General features: G+C 39.2%; 2 protein-coding genes across 3 annotated transcripts in view; one reads left to right on the forward strand and one right to left on the reverse strand.

Moving 5' to 3' along the window:
- The first annotated feature begins 4,491 nt into the window (after positions 1-4,491).
- Positions 4,492-27,110, forward strand: part of LOC146663474 (transient receptor potential cation channel subfamily M member 4-like) — a 29,567-nt gene continuing 6,948 nt past the window's right edge. The window contains exons 1-21 of one of the 2 annotated variants that reach the window (XM_085416237.1): positions 4,492-4,736; positions 7,371-7,432; positions 7,521-7,698; positions 8,180-8,366; positions 9,806-9,975; positions 11,534-11,711; positions 11,808-11,872; positions 11,975-12,214; positions 16,735-16,837; positions 16,928-17,049; positions 17,237-17,533; positions 17,656-17,757; positions 17,875-18,003; positions 18,820-18,949; positions 21,275-21,420; positions 22,654-22,766; positions 22,853-22,969; positions 23,089-23,132; positions 23,274-23,506; positions 23,887-24,002; positions 24,288-24,420. In XM_085416237.1, coding sequence (XP_085272363.1) covers positions 4,641-4,736; positions 7,371-7,432; positions 7,521-7,698; positions 8,180-8,366; positions 9,806-9,975; positions 11,534-11,711; positions 11,808-11,872; positions 11,975-12,214; positions 16,735-16,837; positions 16,928-17,049; positions 17,237-17,533; positions 17,656-17,757; positions 17,875-18,003; positions 18,820-18,949; positions 21,275-21,420; positions 22,654-22,766; positions 22,853-22,969; positions 23,089-23,132; positions 23,274-23,506; positions 23,887-24,002; positions 24,288-24,420 — 2,961 coding nt within the window. In that variant the 5' untranslated portion in view covers positions 4,492-4,640. The remainder of the gene's footprint in view (positions 4,737-7,370; positions 7,433-7,520; positions 7,699-8,179; positions 8,367-9,805; positions 9,976-11,533; positions 11,712-11,807; positions 11,873-11,974; positions 12,215-16,734; positions 16,838-16,927; positions 17,050-17,236; positions 17,534-17,655; positions 17,758-17,874; positions 18,004-18,819; positions 18,950-21,274; positions 21,421-22,653; positions 22,767-22,852; positions 22,970-23,088; positions 23,133-23,273; positions 23,507-23,886; positions 24,003-24,287; positions 24,421-27,110) is intronic. The other variant, XM_085416238.1, reaches the window with a different exon arrangement.
- LOC146663475 (protein NYNRIN-like) lies at positions 24,447-27,087 on the reverse strand. Its single transcript, XM_085416272.1, has one exon. The coding sequence runs from the start codon at positions 26,855-26,857 to the stop codon at positions 25,385-25,387; it is 1,473 nt and encodes a 490-aa protein (XP_085272398.1). The 5' UTR covers positions 26,858-27,087; the 3' UTR covers positions 24,447-25,384.

A 27,110-nucleotide genomic window follows, 5' to 3' on the forward strand; every position in this document is an offset into this window, starting at 1 on the left:
AATTTGCATAATTTCATGACTCATGTTAAAAGTAGGTCTGTTACAGGCCTACAGTATAAACTTGTAAAGTGACTTACATATAATTCGTGTATTTTTTAAAAACAACTGACTAAAACTATAGTTTTTACAATATTTGCATGTCAAATTAACAGAATTTTTTTTGTTATGAGTATTAAAGTATTTCACTGTTTTTGTTCCCACTATTTGTAGTTTTAACAAATAAATTTGATTATAATAACACATTGATGTTGTAAATATAACAAAGACATTCTGTTTAATAGTTTACAAAAATTCACTGTGATTGAAACATTTCTGTAGGGATTTTACATAGTTTTTATGTCAATTTCACTGCCATTTTTTACAGTGTAGGGCTAATCTGCAGGTATAGACAAGAAATAAAAAACAAGACATAGGGGATTTTTCCAAATATTTTCACAATATTATAGTGTGGTGTGACTAAAGCATGGCGGGATCACAGGTTGTTGCTTTGAGCCATTTTTATTACACGCGGCTGCAGCTCACAAGCTGCCAGCCGGACATACACCACACCACAACCACCCACCAAGTCCCTGTGTTTTAACAGGCGGGCGTGGTCTGCCCGCCACATATAGTTAAATTATGTTTTGTCATTGCAAAACCATAACATTTTTAATGCGCTGTGTTTGTGTTTTAATGCACTTGTTTGGATATAATGTACCATAAATATTTTCTTAATGCCTGGTTTAAGTCACAGGTTTATTTACAGGTTTGCCACCATTTGGTGCTGTTACCCCATTGATTCAGCATTACTGTGCTTGTGTTTCCAGATGTCCTGCTGGTCACATGAATTTGGCTGGGAAATTCTTTGCTTGTATTACACTTTATCCTTTACCTCATTCTCATGTTTACCATTCACAAGCAGCTGGGGCCAAAATCGTCATTGTAGGAAATATGGTGAGAAAGTTACCATCAGTTGGCAATATACCAGGGGTACATGTTTAATGATATACTGTGAACAACATGACAACTTCCTCCTCTTGTTCAGGCGAAGGATGGAGTTGTCAATCAGGCTCTGCTCCACCCTTACAAGCCAAACCTGAATCACTTTTTTGCAAATCTTTGGACAGATCCAGTAGCGGTTTTTGATACGGGCGACACGGGCGGTTGCCCGGGGCGGCATCGTGGTTGGGGGGGGGCATCACAGGCATCGGCAAAAAATAAAAATAAAAAAATTCCTCGTACTCATGCTGCCCCGATGTCATGCTAGCGCATACTGGGGATGACATAGGCACCGATCTTTCTATCGCCCATTTGCTGGGAGTAAGGGTGCCCTCCGTTTGCGAGGAGGCCTATTGCTTGCGGCACAGGGAGGAGATTTACAGTTTGATGATTTAAAGTCTCACACACAACCCATTGAAAGGGGAGGGGGCCCTGCTGCTTCCAAATAGAGCACGTTTCACTTATAATGTTGTCAATCCAAGCTCATTATGTATTCCTGATTTGAATCCTGGGTTGTGCGAGGTGCCAGAGGGAGTGTTCGCCCAGGGCACCAAAGAGGCTAGGACCGCCACTGGACAGATCCCTGCGCAAGAGATGGATGTTACAAATGTTTATGCAAATGGCATAAAAATGTTGTTGTTACATTTTCAAATCAGATCTTCACAGCAATAAAAAACTGAATGTAGCTTTCTTATCTTTCTCCTTTAATGTCTGTTTTGTGACACTGAACAAGGAGCTGCGTATAAATCAGGATAGTAACTGTCTGGTAGTGATTTTTGCTGGTCCTAAACCTCCTGGTCAGCAACATTCTGCTCATCAATCTACAGTGTTGGGGGGTAACGGAATACATGTACCAGCGTTACATATTTAAAATACAAAATATGAGTAGATGTAGTCCCTTACAGTCACTGTTTAAAAAGGTGATAATCAGAATACAGTTACTTTGTTGGAATAAAGGGATTACACGGCGGTCTTTCCCTGTTTCATATGTTAGACTATGCCCTATTTTTGGAAATTCCACACCGGTGGAAACCCAAACAAAACACGCATTAAGAGACTCTAATGTCTGTGTCTCAATCTTGTGGCCCATATCACCCCTCCTTGCATCCGTGACGTGAAGAAATATTTTAAACAATTATTATTCAAAAACTTATTTAATATGAAGGCATATTCAATAGGCAATAGGCAGAGTGTTACAGGCGTAGCCCTAAAGAAAGTAGCCTCATGGGCAGTGTAGTCCGAGCTGCAGGGAGAATGTGTGGGACTGCTCCTCCCGTTATGTGTGTGTGAGCATGGGGGAGGGAGAAAAAAGGAGAGTCGAAAAGTACAAATTGTCACCGAGCAGAAACGGGAGCTGAAAGCATGTAAATATAATAATAACCACCGCAGCCAGAGGTCCCTTTACTACGGTTTGGAGCCGTGGATCTGGTTTATATACGCGTGGAATAGTTTTCTACACGAGATCGCTGCAAAAAGTGCAGCCTTACCTAATGTCCACCTACTGTTACTCATTTTATATTAAGATTTAAAAATCTAGTTGGTATTGGCATGGTGAGTAACCTTCAGTTATAGTAAAATAAATCACACAGCAATAGTACATTCATGTAGTTGTAAAAAAGCATGATAATGTATTAAGTAATCCAAAGTATTCAGAATACGTTACTCTCATTGAGTAACATAACAGAATACGCTACAAAATACATTTTGAGGCATGTATTCTGTAATCTGTAGTGGAATACATTTTAAAAGTAACCTTTCCAACACTGTTAACCTACTCATTGCCATGTTTAGGCGTGTTTAGGCATGTAGCTAAAGAACCAGTCTATCAGTATTCACATATTGATTATTTTCACTTGACTAAGCTTGAGTCAAGTCAAGTCAAGTAGCTTTATTATCATTTCAACCAGTGGTACAGTACACAGAGAAACTTGACAAAATTCTTCCAAGACCATGTTGCTACATATATAGTTTATAACAAACAAACAAAACAGGACTACATAAAGTGTAAGTGTGCAAGAATTTCAAAAAAAGCAACAACAAAAAAAACAGTGCAACGCCAGACAGAATGGAACGATACAGACACAAGAAAGTCCAGACAAAACAGTGCAACAGAAAAGTACAACAATAACAGTGGGTTGTGCAAAAAATAACTTGGTGTATGAAGGTGTGCATGTGTGTGTGTATGAGACTGTGCACATAAGTGCTTGAGGTAGTGACGTGTGTGAGCGAATCATTGTATGTGTCAGTCCAGTCACAGTGTTCAGGAGTCTGAAGGTTTGGGGGAAGCGACTGTTTCACAGTTTGGCAGTCAATTTATCCATCGGAATATGAATGTAAATTAATGGGTGAATGTGACATGTGCTATAAAGCGCTTTGGGTGCTATGGGACAGCAGAAAACTGTTATGTAAGAAATCAGTTCTTTTACCATTTACAACCTGATTGTTAAGTACCACTCCCATCCTTCTTTCTCTGCTCCTTTCATTATCTTCTCAAGCATGAAGTCTTTATCAAAAGGATCATCCTCCCACATGTCTCAGTATTGGATCAGGAATATAAGGCAGGATGGAGTGTGTCGTCACAGAAAACCCAAACTGCAATTAGAAAAAAAAAGGAGTGGTAGTAGGAATATGGACGGGGTGTGTTTGGAGCAACAAGCAAACATAAGAATAAAAACGTCACAAAAGGTTACTTTAAGTCCAACATTAGGCAATGAAACTGCGTGTGTGTGTGTGTGTGTTTGAGTTGATTTAGTCATAGTGTTAAAGACACTGTTTACTATCTGCCGTATTCCTGAATTCCCAACATAGTTTCCAGCTACTGACAACTAAATATATCGACATTGTTGATGAAAGCAGTTGTATGAAATGTTTAGCCACATCAGTCCAACCTTTATTTTATGTGTCAATATTTAAATGTGATATACAATAAATATGTAAGCGAATCAAGTGTGTGTTTTTAATGTATAGTCTATAAGGAAAATAAATAATGGAATCCTGCAGGTTTAAAACCTGATACATGTTCTACTTTCATAATGAACCTTTGAAATCGTTTAACCAGGGCCATGAAGCAGCTGCAAATTTTCTTTTAAAAGTTACGATTAAGCAAATGGAACCCATGCACACATTGCACTAAATTTCAGCTGAATAAAAATTCTTATTCTAATAATATTTCTTTGACTGAAATTTGCGTTTCAAACAAATATATTTGCCTGCATTAATATTTAACACCACAGAGACTCATACCTAACAGGCTGAGTTGCAAATGTGTGGTATTTTTAGCTTAGCTCAAAGCTGCTGAGATGTCTGTCTGCTGCAGTGGTGTCTAAATGTGTCATTAAAGGTATTCAGTTTTTCCACATCAGATGGGAGTGACCAGGTAAGAGGATGGGGAAGTATTGCAATGAACGCTAGACCAGCTCAGACTCCGTGTCTGAGTGCTTTCGACTGGAATTTCTTGTTTTCAAAGTTTGGAGGAACTGTCTTCCTCTGTGAAACCACACCTTTACATGTGTGCTGGCTGCACCTATTTTGTGTGCATGCAGAGTGACAACAGTGGCAGGGAATGGAGTTCAGCAGTAGGAGACAAGGTGGAAACTCGTCAGAAATCAACAGTTTTAGTCCTTCCGCACACATTTCTTACTGAGAACGACTGAAAGAGAAACATGAATGACACGGGAGCAAAAGAAGAAGGAGTAAGAATAGAGGAAGGAGATAGAGGCGACAACACAGACAATATCTGCCAAACAGAGAAGAGCCAGGTAGGTCCGCTTTCACTAAAACCCTTCAACTGCTGTTGTGATGTCATGGCATGTTTGCAAAAACAAAACAAAGCAAAAGAGAAAGCAACTAACCAAAAGAAAAAAAAACTGAATGTTTAAAAAAGTTATACTTGGAATTTCCACTAAATGTTCAAAGTAATGGCGATGGTGAGCCACCCACAAACGTCTCAGAAACTTGTCTAACTGGTGGACCTTAAAGGAAGCTTTACTAAGTATAAACCGGTTCATTGAAAGGTTTCTATAGCAATTCAATAATGTTTACTCAAAAGAAAAATGGAAAGCACAATATAAGAGCCCAACTTATGTCTACTAGTATACCTATAGCATCATAACTACATGCATGCAATTAAGCATGTAATCTTGTTTACTGATAACATTAAAGATGGCTGCATTCCACTCATTCATTTAGCTGCGGAGGTATTTTGCAGGCCTGTGGGGATCACATTAGTAATAGGCAAAGGAAAGGTTTGTGAAACACTGAAACTTTTAAAGCATAAGGTTTCAAAACAATCTCATACTCATCTCTGCACGCACACCTGCTAATCTCACAGGTTGCACTATTCTCCACATGGCCACTTGTCACAGAAGCATGTATAGCAACAATTTTGATCGACATATGTTTTAGAGAAATAATTGTACAAATAAAGGGAGAAAAATGCAGAAATTGTTACAGACAGCAATTATATTTATTGTTATAACTACCCAGATTTAAGGCTGTTTTTTTCTTAACAAACAAACAAACCACATCCCCATTCAAAGTTTGGAAGTGAATTTAACTTTTGTTGAATTATAAGCTTCCTGAGAGTTAACATCGACAGCGTTATGATTGATGTGATGTGATGATTCAGCACATAGCGCATGAATCATCACATCTCACAACATAAAAGACATGCATCGGAGGTGTTTGGAGGTGGGGGGCGGTATGTTTGTGTTAGTGTACATGCATATGTGTGCATTCGTGTGCGTCCCTTGAGAGAAGGTATCCCTTCACCCGGTAAAGTGAAAGTCAGCATTCCTTCAGTCGATACAGGTGGCCTTGAAGAATAAGGGTAAAGAGTCCAAAAACACACAGTCCTGTTATCAAGGAGAATTTTGTTATTTCCATTAACCTCGGCCTTGGGGCCTTCCAGCTGGCACCAGTGGGGGTAACCGCATGAAATGAAGATGGTGGATGTTTGAATTAGTACGAACAACTGCATCCAATTTTACAGTTGTCTAATGTCCGTCACTTGTCACCAGGTCTCTCAATTTCCCGTTGAAGAGCCGTGAGCTTCTCTAAGACCACCGTCTGAGTATTCAAGGCCCTCCCCGTCGCTTCGATTATAGCGGCCAGCCTTGTGGGGATTTGAACAGCCGTAACTGCTTTCTTTAATCTTCGATAAGCCAGGGCCGAGCCAGCTCCAATGAGCAAGAACCCTGTTATCATATTTCTGAATAGGTAGATGTGTTCGATGTCCTTGATTGACAGTCCCGTCAGGCACACGACGCGCCAGTTCCGCCAGACATCGATTGTGTAACCGGCAGGGAACGTCCCTCCAGGACAGTCGGCCTCTCTTGAACCCAGGCTTCTCGATGAGAAGTGCAACTCAGTCTGCAGATGTCTTGGTTAAATCCAGTTCTGCCTCAGTTTCTAAAAACAGCCAGACTCGCATCTTGATATCCTTACGAACCTTTCGTTGACCCTGACAAGCTTCTGCAGTATAAATCGAGTTCTTCATTTGAAATGCCACCAAACTTTTCAAGACTTTGGTGCGTCACAAAGCACAGGTTCTCGATGAGAAGCCTGGGTTCTCCTCAATTGCATTAAAGGACCAGTTGATCAAATCCATAATTCTTCTTTAGGTTTAAGAGAACACTGAGACTGAGAGACTCTTTGAGGGTTTGAGATAGAAGAGACTAGACAAGACATGAGAAGCCAAGCAGGAAAGATAAAGGAGAGGGAGAAAGTGTTTAATTTCTAAGTCCCTAAGTGTAATGAAAATGAAGCTTTTTTTTTTTCTCCCAAAAAGATGGGAGTAAGAGCTGACAATTTCTGCTGGTTTTCTCCTTAAGCTTCATAATCAACAAAAATAATAATGAGAAACCAGGTATTGTTTTGTTATATACAAGTGGCTCTTGTGCCCCTTGTTATAAATAGAAGCTGTAGTATTAAAAACAATAATTTAATAATAACAAGATTCAGCTCAAATGACACTGGTTCATACAAATGGAAATCCTGGCACCTTGGATTACTTGCTTACATTCCTGGAAGCAGCAGGTAAGCAACCTGTCAACACTTGGCTGAAATACAACCAGAACCTCAAACATGATGTAAATGTTTTGAACTGCAGTGTTTCGAAAAACCTGAGCTTCAAACACTCAACACACTGTAAAAATGTCAGTACTGAGGTCACATACCAAGCTTTCATTCCACTTGCATAATAGCAGATTATAAATGAATACCAATGAGTACCTAGGCCAATTTAAAAGTTTAATTAAAAAAATAAAATGTTTGACTTGTGGGTTGTATTATTCTACTACAGGATATGTGCATACACAGGCTCACTGTTAAACCAGGCTCAGAAATCCGTATAAGTCAATCACTATTTAACAACTTTTTAAAAATCCTTTCAGAGTTGGATCCCCAAAATCATCAAGAAACGAGTGTGCAGCACCTTTGTAGAAGATTCCTTCAGGTACTGTGACCTCTGCCTTTTGATAGTGACATGTTTGTAATTTGAGTTGACTCTCATAGTGATGTTTGTATCCCTCCACCTCTCTCAGTAGTAGTGAATTTTGTCAGTGTGGGGCTGCGAGAGATGACCATGCCTCTGTGGCTGTTGGAGATTATTTCAGCACAGCAATTTTGAAGCACTGGGAAAGTGCGGAGCACTCCTCTGAACAACCAACTGATGCCTTTGGAGAGGTGCAGTTTGCAGGAGCCAGCAAGAGGCACAGCCATGTGGGTGCTTTCATTTTGTCCCATAATGCTTTATCTCTACAGCCTTAGAGTTTTGGAAAATGTGAAAATGTTTTTAAAGGAAAATTCATGTAAAGGTGTAAAGGTGGGTTAAATAAAGATCCAGATAAACCTGGAGCTCTGGTAGTCAGTACTTTGAGTTTTCCTGACCTTCAACCTGCTACTAAACAAACAAAGTCAGTACCAGAGTAAAGAACAAGCCACTCCTTAACATATTGAGGAAAGTTCCTGTAAAACCTTTAACACTGACTCTCCCATAGTTTTCCTGACAGTAAAAATTGGTCTGGGCTCTAATGGGTTAAGGGTCATTTTCATTTTCAAAGTTTTAATCACAATTTAACGGTTGAAACAACCAAAGCAACATTTTAGCTTTGATACTAGATCACAATTCATTACTTTCCAAGCCTCTTTGTGTTGTTGACATGTAATTGTTTCTTTTAATCCATCAAATGTCTAATCTTAGTTCCTGCGCCTGTCATGGAGCACTGAGCCTTCGGTGGTGTACAACATACTGACAGCCCAGTCAATATGGGGTCTTCCTAGACCAAACCTGGTTGTTTCTGTTGTGGGTGGAGAGAGCAGGACACAGGTGAAGACCTGGGTACGGGAGGTTCTCAGACAGGGACTGGTGAAAGCGTCACAAAGCACAGGTAAAAACTTTATGCATCTGTCACTCTGTCAGTGCCTCATCTATAATGATTACAGTGTGCTTGGAATTTCTGTGAGATGTTTGCTGAAATATTTGATTGTTGGTTAGCAGATGCTATCGTCATTTCCAGATGGTTCCCTTTACCATATAAAAAATGTATAAAAGAATGCCTTGCCTTAACTTTGTTTAGTTTCTAGATTTATAAAGCTGTAAAAGGAAAAAAAGCAGATTCTGTTCACCTGGACATACGTTTTTCATCTATGAAAATATAGTTGAAACATTTCCTTACCTGGATAACTGAGCATGCATCGAGATATGTAAGTCATCTTAATGCAATCACATATCAATGATGGCCAAACCCCATCTTGCAGTCATCTTTGTAGAAGATATTATACATCCTGTAGCACACCTGGGATGTCAGGTATCGCTGTTAAGGACTCTGGAGATGCTGTGATCGTAAATAAAGCAGTTTCCCACTCAAGACACCAGGATGGAAGTAGTATTGTTTACTCAATGGATTATACTATAAGCTCTAAAAAAAAGCATACTGTCTGGTCCTAATGTTTGTACTGAAATGGCAATTTTCTCTTTGACTACTGTACCAAGTGCAGGTAGCACATGGTGATACTGATCTCCTGTCACTTGCTCTTCTTTCAAAACAAGTACAAGAAGCAATGAAAAAATTGTTCACACAAATATGCAAGTTGCTACATGGCTCACACTAAGTAAACATGATTATTGGATAACATCCAGGACAGGGCGTAGCAGTGAGAAAGCAAACATGTTGCTTTTGTACTTACACTCGCCATTAAAACACGCTGCATATAAAAACATTTTTTATGCATCTTTTTGGTTTTTCTAGTATTTCTAGTGCTCTTAATTCTTTGACAGATAAACACACAGACCGAAACTCAGACTCCAGCCAAACTTAACACAGTGACTGGGGAGACATTGGGAACATGGCCACAAGAGTGACATGACATGTGGAGACAAGTTAAACTAAAGGCAAAGGACCAAAACCTAAGAATTAAATTAAAAAATTAAATGGACAATACGTAAACACTGGGTCACCAGACTCATGACCCTGACAGTGTTTTAGTGAAAATGATAAAAAATAATATGATACAGTTTCACAGCTTAATACATTATTTTTTGTTTGATTTTTAAGCCTATTCAAAGAAATGTAACAGATAGTAATAAATAAATAATAAATAATAGGTATGAAGTTGTGCAAAATGTAAATAACCCCAGTTATGGACAACATATTAGCTAATGGTATCACATATAGAGATATGAGATTTGCAAATTATTGTTAATTATTATTCAGGTGTTAGTTTACACAGCTTTTTAACATTTCGGAATTATTTAGTGGCATGGCACAGTAAGCTACTTAGTATACAGGTTGAACCAGGAAATTTACCATCTACCTGTTTCCCCCAGGTGCATGGATCTTAACTACAGGTCTGCGTGAAGGTGTTGGCAGGTGTGTCGGACAGGCAGTGAGAGATCATGCAGCTGCAGCATCTTCAGTCTCCCTCAACAAGGTGGTAGCGTTGGGCATTGCTCCGTGGGGCCTTGTGAAAAAACGAGAGCAGCTGGTCAACCCTCAGGTAGTACAGACATTTACACGTTTAAACATGTGTTCACCTTTATTTTGCAAAAAGCTCACTTAAAGATTTGATTTACATTTCTCATTTTAATAGATTTTTTAATTGCTTGTAATTAGTATAAATATACGTCCCAAATTTAAGATAAGTAAGACATTGTCTTGATGCATGCTCAGTTATCCAGGCAAGTAAATCCCAAAAAGTTGATTCTGTTCATCTGGAAGTAAGGCTTTCAGTGGGAGAAACATTACGTCACTCATCCAACTGTCTTCTTCAGTCTTGAATGACTGCAGGTTTTCCCAACCTTATAAACAGTACACGTGCATAATGACTGAAACTAGCACCACTGAAGAGCAATAGTCTACAAGGTCAGTTCCTTGAATACAACCATTGATCAATGCCCATAACTACAATTCCAGTACACTATATTACTCTGTTTGTGTTGGGGGACCCGATCGTTGAGGTGGACCAATTTTTGGCAGTGTGTTTCGTGTATAAAAGCCATGGAGATGCAGTGTTTAGAGAAAATGCATTTCAATTGTCACACTAAGGGTTTTCACTTAGACAGCAGTTGTCATTCTTCTCTGTTGGACCAGCTGGAACTTTCTTTAGGTGCCTTTCCAGCTTTGACAAATGTCCAGCTGGGATAAACACATTTACTCAGGGCCTTCTTGATATGATTTTCTTGTGATTCCCTGTCAGCCTACCCAAAACTAGGAAGGGACCTAAAGAAAGCTCCAGCCAATCCAGGTGAGAAGAAGGACAACTGCCGCCTAAGCAAAACCCCTTAGTGATTCTGTATGTGTCAGGAGTATCGGAAGAGTTGAAACGCATTTTCTCCCAACACTGTGTCTCTGCAGCTTTAATACCCCAAAAAATGATGCGCCAAAAACTGATCCACCCCAAGAGTTGGGTCCTAACACAGAGTAATAAAGTGGATGCTGTTAAGTGTCAGCAGGATTGCCATGATTTATACATCAGGGAAACCAAACAGGCTCTGGTTAAAGTGAATGGCACAACACAGAAGAGCTACCTCGCCAGGCCAAGACTCTGCAGTGTATTTAAACCTACAGGCCAATGCTGTGATTACAGCCATTCCCCAACTCTCTCTAGATGGTACTCATGGCCATTGAATAATGGTCATTGATCAGTGCTAATGACAATATGCATATTAATGATCAAGAAACTGACCCAATGTTTATTCAGTTGTGTTGGTATCAGCCATTATGCAAATGTACTGTTTATGATGTTGGGAAAACCTGCAGTCAGCTGAGACTGAAGAAGTCAGCTGGATTTACAACGAAGTGTTTCTCCCGCTGAAAATGCTACGTCCAGATGAACAGAATCAACATTTTGGGTTAGTAAGATTATGTGAATTTTATCATTGAGTGCTCAAAGTAAGGCAAATCTATACTATACTGGTAATCTTGGGACCAAGCTGTATTTGTATCTCCTATTAAAACACACAAAAAAGATCCAAAGGTTTCAGGCTTCCATTACACTGTAGACAATTATCTTAATCAAAGAAACACTGTAATAACAGTTTTTTCTTCTTTTGTAGGGAAGCTTTCCTGCAAAGTACTATGTCCACAGCATTTCTCGGGACTCCTGCTACCTGGACAACAACTACCAGGCCTTCCTGCTGGTGGATGATGGTAGTGTGGGCCGCAGAGGAGGAGAAACAGATTTCAGAGCCAGATTGGAGGAATACATTTCCCAGCAGCGCACAGGCATATGGGGTGAGAGATGGTACCATACTATGAGTACAATATTTTATTAAGATTTATAAGACTTTTATTGAGCTGAAGTTAAGTGAAATTTGTATCTCTTTAAAGGAAGTGGCAGCATTGACATCCCTGTCCTTTGTATGCTGATATCAGGGGAAGCAGACACGCTGAAGGTACAGTCTCTGCTTTATGTTTTGATTATCACAAAAATCTTGTGAATTAGCATTTAAATTGTGGAAATGTTTCTTTTTGATTGTTTTTGTAATGTCTGTCAGAGAATGGATCTCTCTCTGAAAAACTTTATCCCCTGGCTGGTTGTGGCTGGCTCAGGAGGCTTGGCTGATTTCCTGAGTGATGTCTTGGAGAACCTGTCTTCAGCTCCAGCTGTGCCGTCCTCTGGTGAAGGCAACAATGAGGCTCTTAAAGCTCCCAAGGTGGATCTCAAAGACAGAGTGGCAGAACGGTTTAAGAAGCATTTTCCTTCAGAAACAGAGACTGACAAACTAGTTGAACAGGTGAGTGCTGACAACAGAAACATTGCATTGGCTCTTCGTCTGCAGAAGAGTTGGGGGAAAGACTTTCTTGAAACTGTTATTTGGTTCAGCATAGTGAAAAGAAAAAGCTAACTCACTCACAAGCTGTGATTATGGGTGTTTTTATAGAACCAAAGCATACATGGTATGGCGTTATTTTTGTGCCACTATTCTGAGCGCACGTAAAAAAAATTGCAGGTGCAAGTGTTGCATTTTGAGCAGAAATTTATTTTGAGCGAAGAAAAGCTAAATTTGAGTGAACGAACTTCATTGCTGCGTGGAAAAAATGTATTTCAGTGTTTGCTATTATCCATACACACACACACAATAGCAGCCCCACTCGCTCAGTTTTTGCTTTTGTGCTCGCTTGCAACTCAACTCTTTCTATACACCGTTATATTTGTGCCACAAAACCAGCCAATCACAGACTTGGATGCAAAAAAATCTGATTGGCTGTTCTGGTCTCCAAACAGCTCGAAGTGACGAAATGCAATATCCCAGAATCCATTTCGTCCAAAACTCAATCGAGGCAGTGGCAGGGGAACACAGAGTGACAGAGTTTGAAATATTACTCTTTCTGGGTCACAAAATAAACGTTTAAGATATTTTCATGTGAGAATGTTGCTGTGTAAACTTCAAATACCTGCTCGATTCATCAAGACATCACATATTTGCATAAGTGCTCTAAACGTTTTCGGAGATGCCTGTTACCCACCAAGTTTGTTCACTCAAATTTAGCTTTTCTTCGCTCAAAATAAATTTCTCCTCAAAATGCAACACTTGCTACTGCAATTTTTTTTTACGTGCGCTCAGAATAGTGGCACAAAAATAACACCATATACATGTAGCATATATGTATAATGCAATTGTTCAATAGCACTGGATCAAAATCAAAACCTAATACCCCCAAAAAGTAGTTTTACAATAGATTATTGTATTAGTGTTGAGTGTGAATGAAAATGTGATTAAACAGGGTATTCAATTACAAAAATTATATAGCAGTGCTCAGCTGAAAATTAGCTGAAAACTTGGATCAATTTTGCATGGCATGCAGTGTGCTTTTAAAATATCTAGGTAAACTGGAAAAGTGGAGGACAAAAAAGTGAGATGCCTAAAATTTATCCACAGAAGATCGGGAGGATCTGATAGTCACGAAATAAAAAATAAAAATAAAAGTTTGGTTGATTCATCTGCTTTTTATGGGAGCCTCAGAATAAATGGTATTAGTAGAAAGATGGTCAAGAAAAGGCTGAAGTATAATAAATAATATAAAAACTGGACTGAAAATTAATGACAACAGGTCTGATGGCATGATGTGTCCTAATATGAAAATTGATAGATTGATTGACGTATCAATTGAATTAAAGATGTATGGTGGAGGTCAGGAGAGAGGTACAATAGTGAATGTCTGCTTTGTCTTCTTTGCACGGTGTGCAGTGTACCCCTGTAAATTTTCAGGAAACTGGACAGGTTTGACCATTGAACCTGACATTGATTATTTTCAATTAGCTTTCTAAATAATATTAATATTTATGTTAATATTATTATATTAATATTTATATATTATGGTTAATATTATAATATTTGTGCTTCTACCCATTTCTTTACACTCTGAGAGAAAAATGTGAAATACTGCTATTAATATTCGCCTTAACTAAGATGAGCGGTTCTGTGTGGACCGTTCTTTACTTATCAGGTGTTGGCACCCTGTTCCAGGATGTGTGTTCAAGAATCGCTGATTTTAGCATTTGTTATTCAGTCAACAACATACTGTGGAGTAGATCTGCCCTCAAGTTTGTTTCTTAGTAAACAAAAAACTGTTTGCTACAGTTTATGATCAGGCAATAATAATACTAACCACAACAACAGCAACGGCAACAGAAACAACAAAGGCAATAATAATAGTGATAAAGAATTCGGTTATTCAAGACTGAACTGCTTAAAGACCATCCATCCATCCATCCATTCATCCGGGGCTGGGTCGCGGGGGCAGCAGCCCAAGTAGAGAAGCCCAGACCTCCCTCTCCCCAGCCACCTCCTCCAGCTTATCCGGGGAACACCAAGGCGTTCCCAGGCCAGCCGATAGATATAATCTCTCCAGCGTGTCCTGGGTCTGCCCCGGGGCCTCCTCCCCTCCTCGTTAATGTTGCAAATATAAGCATTTATATTCTGATCTTATGTTAGCCTTCACTGATAGATTGTGACTTCATGACATTTACCTTTCACATTTAACTAATAAAAGACCAAAGAAAAGAAAAATGCAGGGCAGCTTTCCAAGTCTTTAATGAAGTTTTATAATAAAACGGAAACACATTATAAATGTATCAGAATGAAACATTTTAAATAAGGAATAGGTATACAGATCATGTAGGGACACAATAAGCCACTATAAACAGATCCGTCTGTGAAGGTTCTCAGTCGTCCAGGTCATCGTAGTTTAAGGAGCTTGGAAAGAAAAGCGTCTGGACTTCTTTGAGTTGCTTGAAGACCTTTCACCTCTCGTTCGAGAAGCTTCTTCAGTTCTAGGGTCAAATGGTGGAGAGTCCCAGATTTAAACCCAGTGGTAGTTTCCCCCCAAAGAGGGACAAAGGACCCCCTAATGATCCTCTACCTAATCACATGAGCCGAGGTGTGAATACGGGTGTGGGTCACAATTAGAGATGGACCGATCCGATATTACGTGTCGGTATCGGTCCGATACTGATCGGATATCGGAGAGAAATAAAAAATTTAATCCGATCCATTAAATATCAAAAAAGCACCTCACAAAACTTGCGACAAGGTGTAACTCGGCTCATAACCGTAGCACGTTGGAGCAGTATGCTCACGTGATAGAGCGGCTGTGTGTATTTGTAGCCTCACTACCAAACTGGCATTTCATCTCCGAGGAAGTTATCCCAGAGAGAAGTAAAGCAAGTGTGTAAATTCATCTCTGAATGTTTATAAAGCATTCACATGTTAAGCTTAACAACCGATATATGGAGCGACTGCCTCTTCTTGCTGCTACTTCAATCGTGAAACTGCTTAATGATCAGCTGATCGGCTTTTCTGTCGCGAGTCCGTCTCTCTTGTTTGTTTTTGGCCCACTTTGCACCAGAAAGATGAAACCAGCGGCTGAACAACAGCAGCAGGTTTAACCTTGATAAGCTGTTGTTAGAATTTATTTAATATTACTTTCTACACCAGGATCCTTTTCTACGCAGCTGACGGCTGGTAGCTGTGCAGGGGCGGATCTAGCAAAGTTTCGCCAGGGGGGCCGATAGGGCATTAACAGGGAAAAGGGGGCACAAAGACATACTTTTCTTTCTCATTCTCATTTAAAATGTCTAGCTTTTAATCAATAATTATCTGAATTTTACACCCAAAGTTTTAATCTTATGTAAAATATATAGAAGTCCATTACTGTATATAGTAAATGTTAAGTCTAATATACCCTAGTAAGCTATACTACTTTTTCCTTTGGGAAGGTACCATCTGTGCAGTCTGCAATTCTGTTGAAGAAAGATGTTGAATCTATTTAATTATTCTTGAAAAATAATTTTAAATTTTTTTTCCACACTGCATCAAATTAAAGTTGATTACGTCGATTAAGCATCATGAGGTGGAGGGTGGGGGGTGGTTCCCTATTTTTTTTTGCTGGGAGTTTGCAACCCTATTAGTTAGGTTGCTTAATATTTCTGCTAAGTACTCTTTAAAATACCAGAATAGGAAGGATGGAGTAGGTTTAAGTTTATTAGATTGATCAGTATTGTTGAACTATGAAATATTTTGGGTGCAGTGTATTTTTTTACATACAGGTATAACAGAATAGCTTTAGTGTTGTTGTTTATTTAAACTTGAGTATGAACTTATACAAAATACAGCAATATATTAAAAAAACAGTTTTATTGATTAAAAAACACACTATATCAAATTCATATTGGTATCGGCAGATATCCAAATTTATGATATCGGTATCGGACATAAAAAAGTGGTATCGTGCCATCTCTAGCCACAATCAGCCAGTGTTTCTGGTGAGCTCATTGTGAAACCTAGCCCCACCCTATCATGTGATTTTCTGAGGTAGGATGGCCCAGGATGTAAGTGAGCATTAAGGCGTCTTGGAAGGGGCAGTCCCACAGAGTTTAAATCTGGGACTCTCCACCATTTGACCCTAGAACTCAAGAAGCTTCTTGGATGAGAGGTGAAAGGTCTTCAAGCAAGTTAAAGAAGTCCAGTCCAGGTCTAGATGTAATAAGGTGGGAACTGAACAAAGCCGAAGTGGATCTGGTCGGGTCATAAACTGTACTTAACAGTTTTTTATTTAATAAAAAGTTGAATATGGGAAGATTAACTCCAGAATCTTTTGCTTTAACTATCACATGTCCATAGTAAACTGTGTTTGACCTGTTTCTTGCAGTTTAATAAAAAAAAAAGAACAAGTCTTTTCTTTAATCTTTTTCTAAAACATTTTGTAATCATGTCTCTGTCATTCCTGTTCCCTTCCCATCTTCTGTCTCCAGGCTTTGAGCATTTACCAGAACAGACATTTGATTACAGTCTACCACGGAGAGCACGAGAGTCCAAATGACTTTGACACAGTCCTGCTTAAAACACTTGTGGGAGGTATGTAAGTAGCCTGTAATTTTGCAAAAGAGTCATAACATTAACTTTTAATCCATATTTTAATTTTTATGTTATGTTTGTCTTTTTTAGCAAGTAAGCAACAATCATCAGCTGAGGACAATCCTTATACTGATGAGCTGAAACTAGCAGTAACGTGGAACAGGGTTGACATTGCCAAGACTGAACTCTTCAATGGAGACATCCAGTGGAAGGTGAGGAGGGAAAAAGACACCAACCAGATGTTGCACTGAAAGAAGAATTCATACATAACATTACATTATACAGCCTATTTAAACACCTTTGACTGAAAAACTGTTTAATTCTGATTTTTAGAGAAATATTTGGCATAAAAAATATTGACCTGTCCTAAAACATGATCTCCTTCCTCCAATTAAACAGTATGAAGATTTGGAGGACTCAATGACAGATGCGCTGATCAACAACAAGCCCCAGTTTGTTCGGCTTTTCATTGAGAATGGTTTGAATATCCTGGAGTACCTAACTTATGGCAGGCTGGAAACCCTTTATCGCTCTGTGCCAGATGGGAGCTTACTATATCAGCTGCTACAGCGCTGCCTAGCAGAGCGGCTGGCAATGGTGGAGCGTCACTCACCATCAGAACAACAGAATTCATCCTCAAAAGTGGCGACAGATAACAATCAGAGCAGACCAGTGAAGGAGGTCACCCTTTTTGAGGTGAATTTTGTAATCAAAGATATTCTGTCCTTTCTCATTAATTAGGCTTAAATTGATTCATTACAAATGTGAAGAAAACCTGACACTGTTGTGCTTATTGTCCCACCCACGTGTTTCCTCAGGTGTCAGAGGTCCTGGAGCTGTTAATGGGTGATGTCTGCCAGCCTTTCTACTACAAAGCTTTGGGCTTTCAGTTCACTTCATCCAAAAGGATGTCTCTGAAGGTACTCTGAACTTTTCAGAACATGCACACAGAGTGTACTTGTGGTTATAGGATTTCTTTTTTCTTTTTTTTAAATTATTGACGTGATAATGAGCATTCTTTTCTTCATTCATCAAAGCGTGCCAGTAAGGTTCTGCGTGGACGTTGCATGTATCAGGACCTGCCCTGCCCTCATCCCTGGGCTTCACTCTTCCTCTGGGCTGTACTGCAAAACCGCAGTGAGATGGCCCTTTATTTCTGGGAGATGGTAAAAGTTCTGAGACAAACTGCAAAAAGGATTTTACTTGTGTTCAGCTGGTTTGAAATCCCCAATAATCAAACTACAGCTTGTTTCTGCATTGTTATTAGTTAAGGAGTGGTGCTTTTCCAGAAGAAAAAAATTAAATTTAATTAAATTAAATTTAAAAAATCCTCTTATACTGATTTATATACTACAGAGTCCTCGGTGTATGAATGGATGAACAGATATTTATTTGAATAAAAACATCAATTTTCAGGTGAAATGAAGTGACACAGCTAGGTGCTCATGGTAACATGTGAAAGTTGTTGGAGTCAGTTAATTACAATATATTTTTAATGATTATTTTATGATGTAAGCGTTGATTGTGTTAAATGTATATCATAATTTTAAATCTTAATCTATAAGTAAATTATTACTATATAACAATCAAATTCAATTGTGATTGTGCATTTTAACATGCTACATTTAAGCATTTACATTTAATTACAGCAAGCCCAGGGCTTTAAGTAGGATTTAAGTGGGCTTCTACTTAAAGTTTCTATCCAGCTTGCAGTAAATAAAAAGCAGCTACTGAACTAAAAATATAAAATACTTTTATATAGTACCTTTAAGTGAATTGCAAGTATCACCAGCTTAGACTTCGTGCAGCAAGTAAATATGTTAATGGCTGTATGTGTCTGCATTACCACTCAGACTACTTTCATTATCTCAGTTCTAAAGAAAGAACTGAGATAATGAAACAGACAATATTAGATACAATGAATTAACTTTTTGCACCTGTTTCTTTGCAGAAAGTACATAATTTGCTGCTTTCCTTTCCAGGCAGGTGAGGCAGTCCTGAGTGCTCTTGGTGGCTGTAAAATACTCAGAGAACTGTCCAAACTTGACGAAGAAACTGAAACCAAACTCTCCATGAAAGAACTGGCCCAGAAGTTTGAGAACCTGGCTCATGGTGTGATTATTTATTATCTAGTTTTGTAATAGTTTTATTACATGTCCTTTGAATTTTTCTTTTAACATCTGTTGTAACACAATTGTAGCAAAACCTATCTAACTCTTTACACAGCAGTAACTAATAATTTAATTGCAGTCTTCCAGAATGAGCTGTAATTAAGATTAAGGATAAAATTCCTCCACCGTTGTCTTCTTTAACCCAGAGTGACTCCCACAGAGGTTAATTATCTTGTCAATGGTTTTACATTCCTAGGAAATGGCATCGCAAAACTTTTTAAGCACTTTGTTTAGTTTGATGCTCTGTAAAATCCCTCCATAAAGCTCTTACTATTCATGAGTTATTGAAGAAAATACTGAACTCCTGATTTCTTTTCAGCACTGTAGCCAGTCTGACAAAGAGTCACAGCTCTGTTAGTATTCCTCAGTATTCCTTAAGCTTTAAAGGAATACGTAAAAATTAAAATTCTCTCATTTTAAGCATTAGAGAAAAAATATAAAGGTTCATAAACATCTCACAGACATCAATATCTGTGTTGAATACTACAAATATTTATGTAGACGTTTTATCCTCAGTTATTCCTTTATTATGTATTCATTAGACCCCATTCTTACAAGAGTGTTGAAAGAAGTTCAACCATTAGTCAAAGTCAAAGTAAACTTTATTGTCATCTCTGCTATATATAGTGCAGTTCCATTCAGTGAAAAAAAACAAACAAAAAACAATAAATACAAGAAGAATAAGAAATAAATATATAAAATAAATATACACTTTAAAATTAGGGTAAAAAGGATCAATAACAGTCTAAGTTTACAATTTACAGTTGAGTGATTCAAAGTGACCTTGAAGTGGTTTAAAGTGACCAACATGGGCAGGATTCCTGAGAGTGGGATTGTCCAAAGAGCAGCATCTGCATTAATTCATTCTTTGATGTTTTCTATGAATTGTCTATGTACCACAGGCCTTTAAGGTGACAGTAATTAAATGATTGTTCTAATAGTCATTACTTGACCCAGCTAATTGTTGGACAACACCAACCTTCCTATTATCTCAAAAATTATTGAAAGGGTACTTGTAAAACACTCATCTGCAAAGCAATGCTTTGTTTAAAGATAAGCTGTTCTATCCATCTGCTGGTGCAGAGCCCCAGTTGTCTTGGGACCGCGGCCACCGACCACACATGCTTTGCCTAGGAGCTTGGAAAGAAAAGCATCTGGACTTTTTAAAGTTTCTCGAAGGCGTTTCACCTCTCGTCCAAGAAGCTTCTTCAGTTTTAAGAACAATTGGTTGAGGCCCAGCCCTACTGGGAGTGGGAAGAGACAGTAAATGGGGGAAGCTCTATGTCAGTAGTATTACCAGACAAGGATTTTATTGTCTCAAAAAATGAAAGGGGTTTGGAGATCATTTCAAGCCTCCACAAGAACATGCTCAGCTTTGGCTTTTCTAATGGCAACTGAGCCTGTATTGCACAGCTGCCTGAAAAGCAGCTAATTAGTATGCAGGTTAGTTCTCCTGGCCTTTGCCAATGACACATTTCACTCACAGAGTAGCTTAACTAGATCAGGAGAAAACGAGCAGAATTTTTTTTTCATGTCTCGTTTGCAATCATCCATGTCTTGTTCTTGAGAATTCAAATGTTTCTGACTGATTTTCACTGATATCCAGATGATACCCAGCTTTATCAATCCATGAAGCCAGATGACACAGTAATTAGTTTCAGGAATGGCTTAGAAACAAAAAGACTTGGATGATGCCTAATTTCCTGCAACTAAATTCAGACAAAAGAGAGGTTATTGTTCCTGGCCCTAAAAATCTTGGTGTCTAACCAACTCCTTAGTCTGAATCTGATTGCCAGGGCCTCCAGTGACACGTGACAGTCTTTTTTACCAGCATATTAGACAAATATGCTGGACTAATTTCTTGCATTTGCACAGTATCTCTAAAATTAGAAAAAGCTTTTCTGAAAAACAGATACTGAAAAACTAGTTCATGCATTTATTACCTCTATGTTGGGCTATTGTAATTCATTATTATTAAGTTGTCCTAAAAACCTTTCAGATGAGTACTAACCAGGGACTAGAGAAAGAGAGGCCATGCCTCTCATATTAGGTTCTTCATTGGCTGCCTGTTAAATCCAGAGTTAAATCCCTCTCCTCACATGCTTGAGCTTGAAAAAATAGGCCTTGTCAAAGATCTCAGAGTGCTTGCTCACAGGGAGTTGCAAACTGAAGTTTACCATACAACACAAAGCACCTTTAGGTGATTTGTAAACTGACACTATAGAAATAAACTTGAATGTCATGTCTTTTGTCCACTTTACCTCAGATATCTTCAGCTCTTGCTATCGGAGTAATGAACACCGTTCCTTCACCCTGCTAATTAGGAAGTCTCCTGTCTGGGGTCACAGCACCTGTCTTCAGATGGGCGTGAGTGCTGACGCTCGGCTTTTCTTCAGTAACGATGGCGTACAGGTGTGTTCAGTTTTTAACCTCTTTCATTCGTGTGATTTTTCTCCCCCTGCCCTGTACGGCAGTTTAGCGATCAGAACTGTTGTCTGAAGGCCAAAAAATGGCAAACAATTTTCACAAGTCAAACATGTTGGCATTTGCTATGGGTGACCAGAAAGAAAAGAGAAAGAAAGTGAAGATTGGAAGAGGGTTAACAGAAAGAGAGGGAGAGAAAAATAGATGAGAAGAAGAGGGATACAGAGGGATGGAATAAATAAAATACAGCAGAAAACCATAGCAACAACCAACATGTGCATGAATAAAAATGACAAAGTTACAGAGCAGCTTACAGTACTAATGATATAAAATATATTTAGAGGCAGCAGCCCAAGATAGTGTGTGTCCGTGAGCACCTGTGATCACACCTGTGTGTATGAACGCGCTTGTGTTCATAAGTGTCTTAACGCATTTTGAATCATCCAGGTAAGGAAATCCCAAAAGTTGATTGTATTCATTTAGTTGTAGCGTTTTCAGTGAGAGAAATATTTTGTCACTCATCTAATTGACTTCTAACGAAACTGGCACCACTGACTGACAGTGTATCATCAGGTCATCATCACTTTCATGATCATTGATATGCAAATTGTCATGACCATTTACCAACAACCACTGATCAAAAGACCCCTGATTAATGGCCATGAGTACAGAGTTCACCCACAGAGAGTTGGGGAATGGCCGCAATCACAGCAGTCCTCCTCTATCCCTGGTCCTCTGTAACGTTTTTAACCTAATATGCTGTTTTTTTGCCGCCAAGACTGACGTCATCTACAGGATTTTCCTCTCTCATCCCAGCCCCGTTAATGTAATTTCCAATAGTACATGGGCATTCAATCTGAAGTATCAAATCTTTATTTTAAACATATAAATAACAGATGTTAATAAACATAAAAACGCTATCCAAAAAAGCTGTCATATTTGCATGAAAAAATATTGAACATTTTCTGTTTATTAACGCTTACTTATTTAGGTCATTGTATACAATGACCATAGATTTGATTGTATACAATCAAATCTATAAATATACACTATCATTGAATGAGACCATGTAATACACAACAGTACAATCATTTGAATTATAAATGAATTCAGTACAAAGTAAAAATGGCATGATGCTTCAAAAAATAACACATCCTAACTTCATGTTTAGCCAGTGAGCTGCTGTTGATGGATAAGGACTGCTTTTCTGTCTTCTTCCAGTCTCTGCTCTCCCATATCTGGTGGGGTGATATGAAGAGGAAAACAGAGGTCTGGAAGCTCCTGCTCACTTTCTTCTGCCCCATCCTCTGCTACACCAATCTCATCTCTTTCAGGTAAAATTCTCTTTTTTTTTCAGATGAAAGGCTTGGAATTTTATTTGGTATTTTTTTAAACCTTTACCTCTTATTTTACCTCATAGAAAACAAGATAATCAGTTGGAAGAGGAGGAAGGAATTCCTAATGAGGATGGGCCAGACCAGGACACTAACAGTCTCTATGGGACCACCGTCTTCTCTTTCGCTGAAATCAAACACCAGTAATATTTCTACTTGCACTCTTCAGTGTTAATCTGTAGAACATCAGTTTGTTGTCTTTATGTTATTGATTTCCATTAGCTAAAGTCTAATAATTAAATCAATTTTATTTTTCTTACAGCAGTGACGTTGATTCAGAAGTTCACAGGAGTGGTACTATTAAAGGTGAGTCCTGTTTAAAAAGTCATCTTTGAATAAGTGTTGTTACTCACTACAAGAAGAAAGCCTGACTAAAGAAATGATTCTTGTCTCTATATGCTGTCATTTTACTCACTTTCCAATCTGTATTTATAATCCTTGATACAGGTGTACCTTACCGACCACCACAGCGTCCATTCATAGTGTCACGCTGGTGTCAGTTCTGGTTTGCACCGGTCACCTCTTTTCTGGGCAACGTCCTGATGTACTTCCTGTTTCTCTTGTTTTTCGCCTACGTGCTGTTGGCTGATTTCAAGCCCCCACCACCCTCAGGTCCAGGTGCTGCTGAGTGTGTGTTGTACTTCTGGGTATTCACCATCGTTTGTGAGGAGATACGACAGGTGAGTGAAGAGACACGTCTTACTTAGAACTTTATATCCAGACAATTTTGGTAGCTATAGAAAATGTAAAGGGAAGAATTGAAAATAATAACTGAACTATTCCCAAAGTGCTATTGCAATACTGTGGTTAACATGCTCCTGTGTCACAAAAAAAATATTAGATTTTAATGTTTGTTACTGATTTCATATAACTTAACAAATGCACTGAAGATTAAAAGAAATCACATAAATTCAAATCTTATTCCTGTTGGATTTTTACTTGGTCTTTAAAATGACAACAGCACATAGAGAGTGGTTTTCTGTGTTTGGATACATGTCACCTGTTTATAGTTTGGTATAGCTTTTTTCTACTTGTTTTAACTTTTATCTTCTTCTTCAAGACAATTTTTTTGGGGACGATGACTTGGCGTCAAAGGTTCAGACTCTACATTAAGGATGTGTGGAATAAATGTGACCTCACTGCCATCAGCCTGTTCATTATAGGACTAATTTGCAGGTATGGACAAGAAATAAAAAATAATAAATGTTAATGCTGGATTATTGAAAAAAAAACTTGAATGAAGCTTTGTCATTGCAAATTGTAACATTTGTATAAGTGCTGTCCTTAGTTTGTGTCTATGGATGTAACGTGGCATAAATAATTTCCTTTCATCTTCCCCCAGAACTTTTCGTCACTTAAATTTAAAATATTTTCTCCTTTAAAAAAAAACAAATTTTACAGGTTTGCCACCAGGTGGTGCTGCTACCTTACTGATTCAGCTTAACTGTGCTTGTGTTACAGGATGTTCCACTTGTCACATGAATTTGGCCGGGATATGCTTTGTTTGGACTACATGGTCTTCACCCTTCGACTTATTCACATTTTTGCCATTCACAAGCAGTTGGGGCCAAAAATCATCATTGTAGGAAAGATGGTGAGAAAGTTACCATCAGTTTATGGGGCACCGTTTGTAAAGTGAAACATGCTGAAATTAACGGCAACATTTTTCCACACTTAGCTCAGAACTTTACAAAAACATGGTTTTTCGAGTAATTTTTTTCAACATTTCCTAAAATATTTGTAACTTTTCATATTTAAAACACAATTTTAAATATTAAATCTAAATGTTTAATATTAAATCTAAATATTATATTTAAATCTAAATGTTAGAGGAAACTAAATATTTAGCTAACATGCAAATTTATTGTAAGGATCAATGGGAATACCAAAATAAATAAATTTCTACATGAGCTTTGTGAGATTTGATAAGTATCTGAGGCTGAGACCACAGGACTGTAAAACATGATTGTTGGGGTTCATTTCTGTACTAAACAGTCATTTCAAGATTAGCTAATTGTTATTTACTAACTAATGTTGATCATGAGACTAAAGTCATCTCACTTTGTTAATATAATTATAATATGGCTAATATTATAGTCATTATATTAATCATTATTCGTTGATACAACAAACACAGCAGTGCTACTAATACAAAATACTCAAAGCTTCATAGAACTGAAACAAACATTTATTTTAGGTTGTTAAATCCTCCCAATTCTTTCGATCTTTGGGCTGAAGGAAGGACAGTACTCGGTGTATAGATGCTCAACAATCCTTTATTCCATACAATTCAACACTTTAAGAGCACAAACCATCCGGATGGGGAGACATGCATGAAGAGGGTCACAGCAAATCTCAAACTGGTGGAGGGTTACTCAAGCTCTTATAGCCTCTTTTGGTCCCCACTGTTAAGGTTCAAAATATTGGGGATGGACACCAGAGGAAAAACCCACAATAACAACACTGGTCCGGTCGGGTTGAGTCAAACGATGATTTAATGATCACACACGTGGGAGATGGACAGCCCTTTATCAGAGCCTCTCTCTTGTTCTAAGTGTTCAGTGTGGTACCGCTCCTTTTCGTTGGCGCGGCGATCTCCTCCTAGGCTGCTCTTCTTTCTTCGACCTTCCGGGTAGACCACCGGTCGGCCCGTTGCACAGGTGTGAGGGTTTATTCTGCCTCTCAATTTCACCTGTGTTGGGTGGAGATTGATCCTTCCCCACCAAGCCCTCGTGCGCGGCCGCGCACTGCGTCCAGTGATACCAGGTGTCGCCTTTCCCCTTCAGTTGGACCGCTGGCGCCGTCTGAGCCGATACCTCATATGGACCAGTCCAGCGGGGCTCCTTCCACTTGCGTTTGATGACTCTCAGCCACACTGTTTTCGCGTCCGGGACCTCTCCTTCTCCTGTGGGCCCTTCACCAGCCGCCTGTTTTGTGAAACTGGACACAAGCGCCTTTAACTCGTTCCAGTAGTCTGCGTGGGACCGGTTCCCCTTTTTGTCCCGTTCAACCGAGCCCACCGTCCAAGGTGCCGGAAACTGTCTCCCGGTTTGCAGCTCGTATGGTGTAAAACCTGTGGATTGATTAACAGAACATCTTATGGTCATCAACGCAACCGGCAGGGCTGCGACCCAATTTAGCCCTGTTTGCGCGCAGATTTTTGCCAATTTGTTTTTCAAATTTAGGTTCATTCTTTCTACTTTTCCCTGAGACTGAGGATGATAGGCCATTCCAAATTTATGCTGGACGCCCAACATTTTTTCTACTCTTGCCAAATCTTGATTTTTAAAATGGGTTCCATTATCTGATCTAATTCTTTTGGGGAACCCATGACGAGGAATGTAATGATTGATTAAACACTTAATGACAGTCCTAGCATCCTCCTTTTTTGTAGCCCAGGCCTCTGGCCAGCCGGTCAGAGCATCTACACATACTAACAAATATCTTACACCGCCAGGCCTGGAATCAATCATATCAGTGAAATCAATAACAATCTCCTCTCCCGGCCTCTCAGGGGGCCGAAACTTACCCACTTCCGGTTTTATTGCTGGCTTAGGATTGTGTGCCCCACAGATTAAGCACATCCTGGCCTTCTCCCTTATCATTCCTCGCAGCTCAGGATGCCACCAATGACACAAGTTTCTCTCCATCTGGGCTATCCCCACGTGGGCGAGTCCGTGGGCTTCATCCACCTTCTGTTCTGCCATTTTGGCTGTCAGCACGGGGCGCCCGTCTGGCCCCCTCCACAAATGTCCATCCTGCCAGGCTCCTTTGTTTTTCCACACCCCCTTTTCCTCTGGGGATGCCTCCTCCTGGGCCTGTTTGACTTCCTCAATCAGGTCAACAGATATCTCCTCTTCTGGAGTTACCTGTATCATTTGTCTCCGTCCTTTGTAGCCTGCGGCCTCCTTCGCGGCTTCGTCCGCTCTCTGGTTTCCTTTTTCCACCATGCTGGTTCCTTGGGAGTGAGCTTTGCATTTTATAATACTCACCTCCTCTGGGTCAGCCAAGGCCTTTTCCAGTTCCTCCATTTCATGTTTGTGGGAAATAGGTGCATTGGTTGCTGTTCTGAATCCTGCTCTTTTCCACTGAGGCAGCTCCACATGCGCTGCTCCAAACGCATATGCCGAATCGGTGTAGATGTTCACTCTCCTGTTCTTGGCTAGTCTCAAAGCTCAAGCTAGGGCTATCACTTCAGCTCTCTGGGCCGACTGCTTTCCCTCAATCCTTCCTGACTCTCTGACCTGATAATCTCCTTCTACTCTGCTTTCAGTCCTCCTTCGT

This window comes from Rhamphochromis longiceps, linkage group LG8 (assembly GCF_057381845.1).
Source record: "Rhamphochromis longiceps isolate RC_006_pf linkage group LG8, R_longiceps_female_GT1.1, whole genome shotgun sequence".
Classification (NCBI taxonomy): domain Eukaryota; kingdom Metazoa; phylum Chordata; class Actinopteri; order Cichliformes; family Cichlidae; genus Rhamphochromis; species Rhamphochromis longiceps.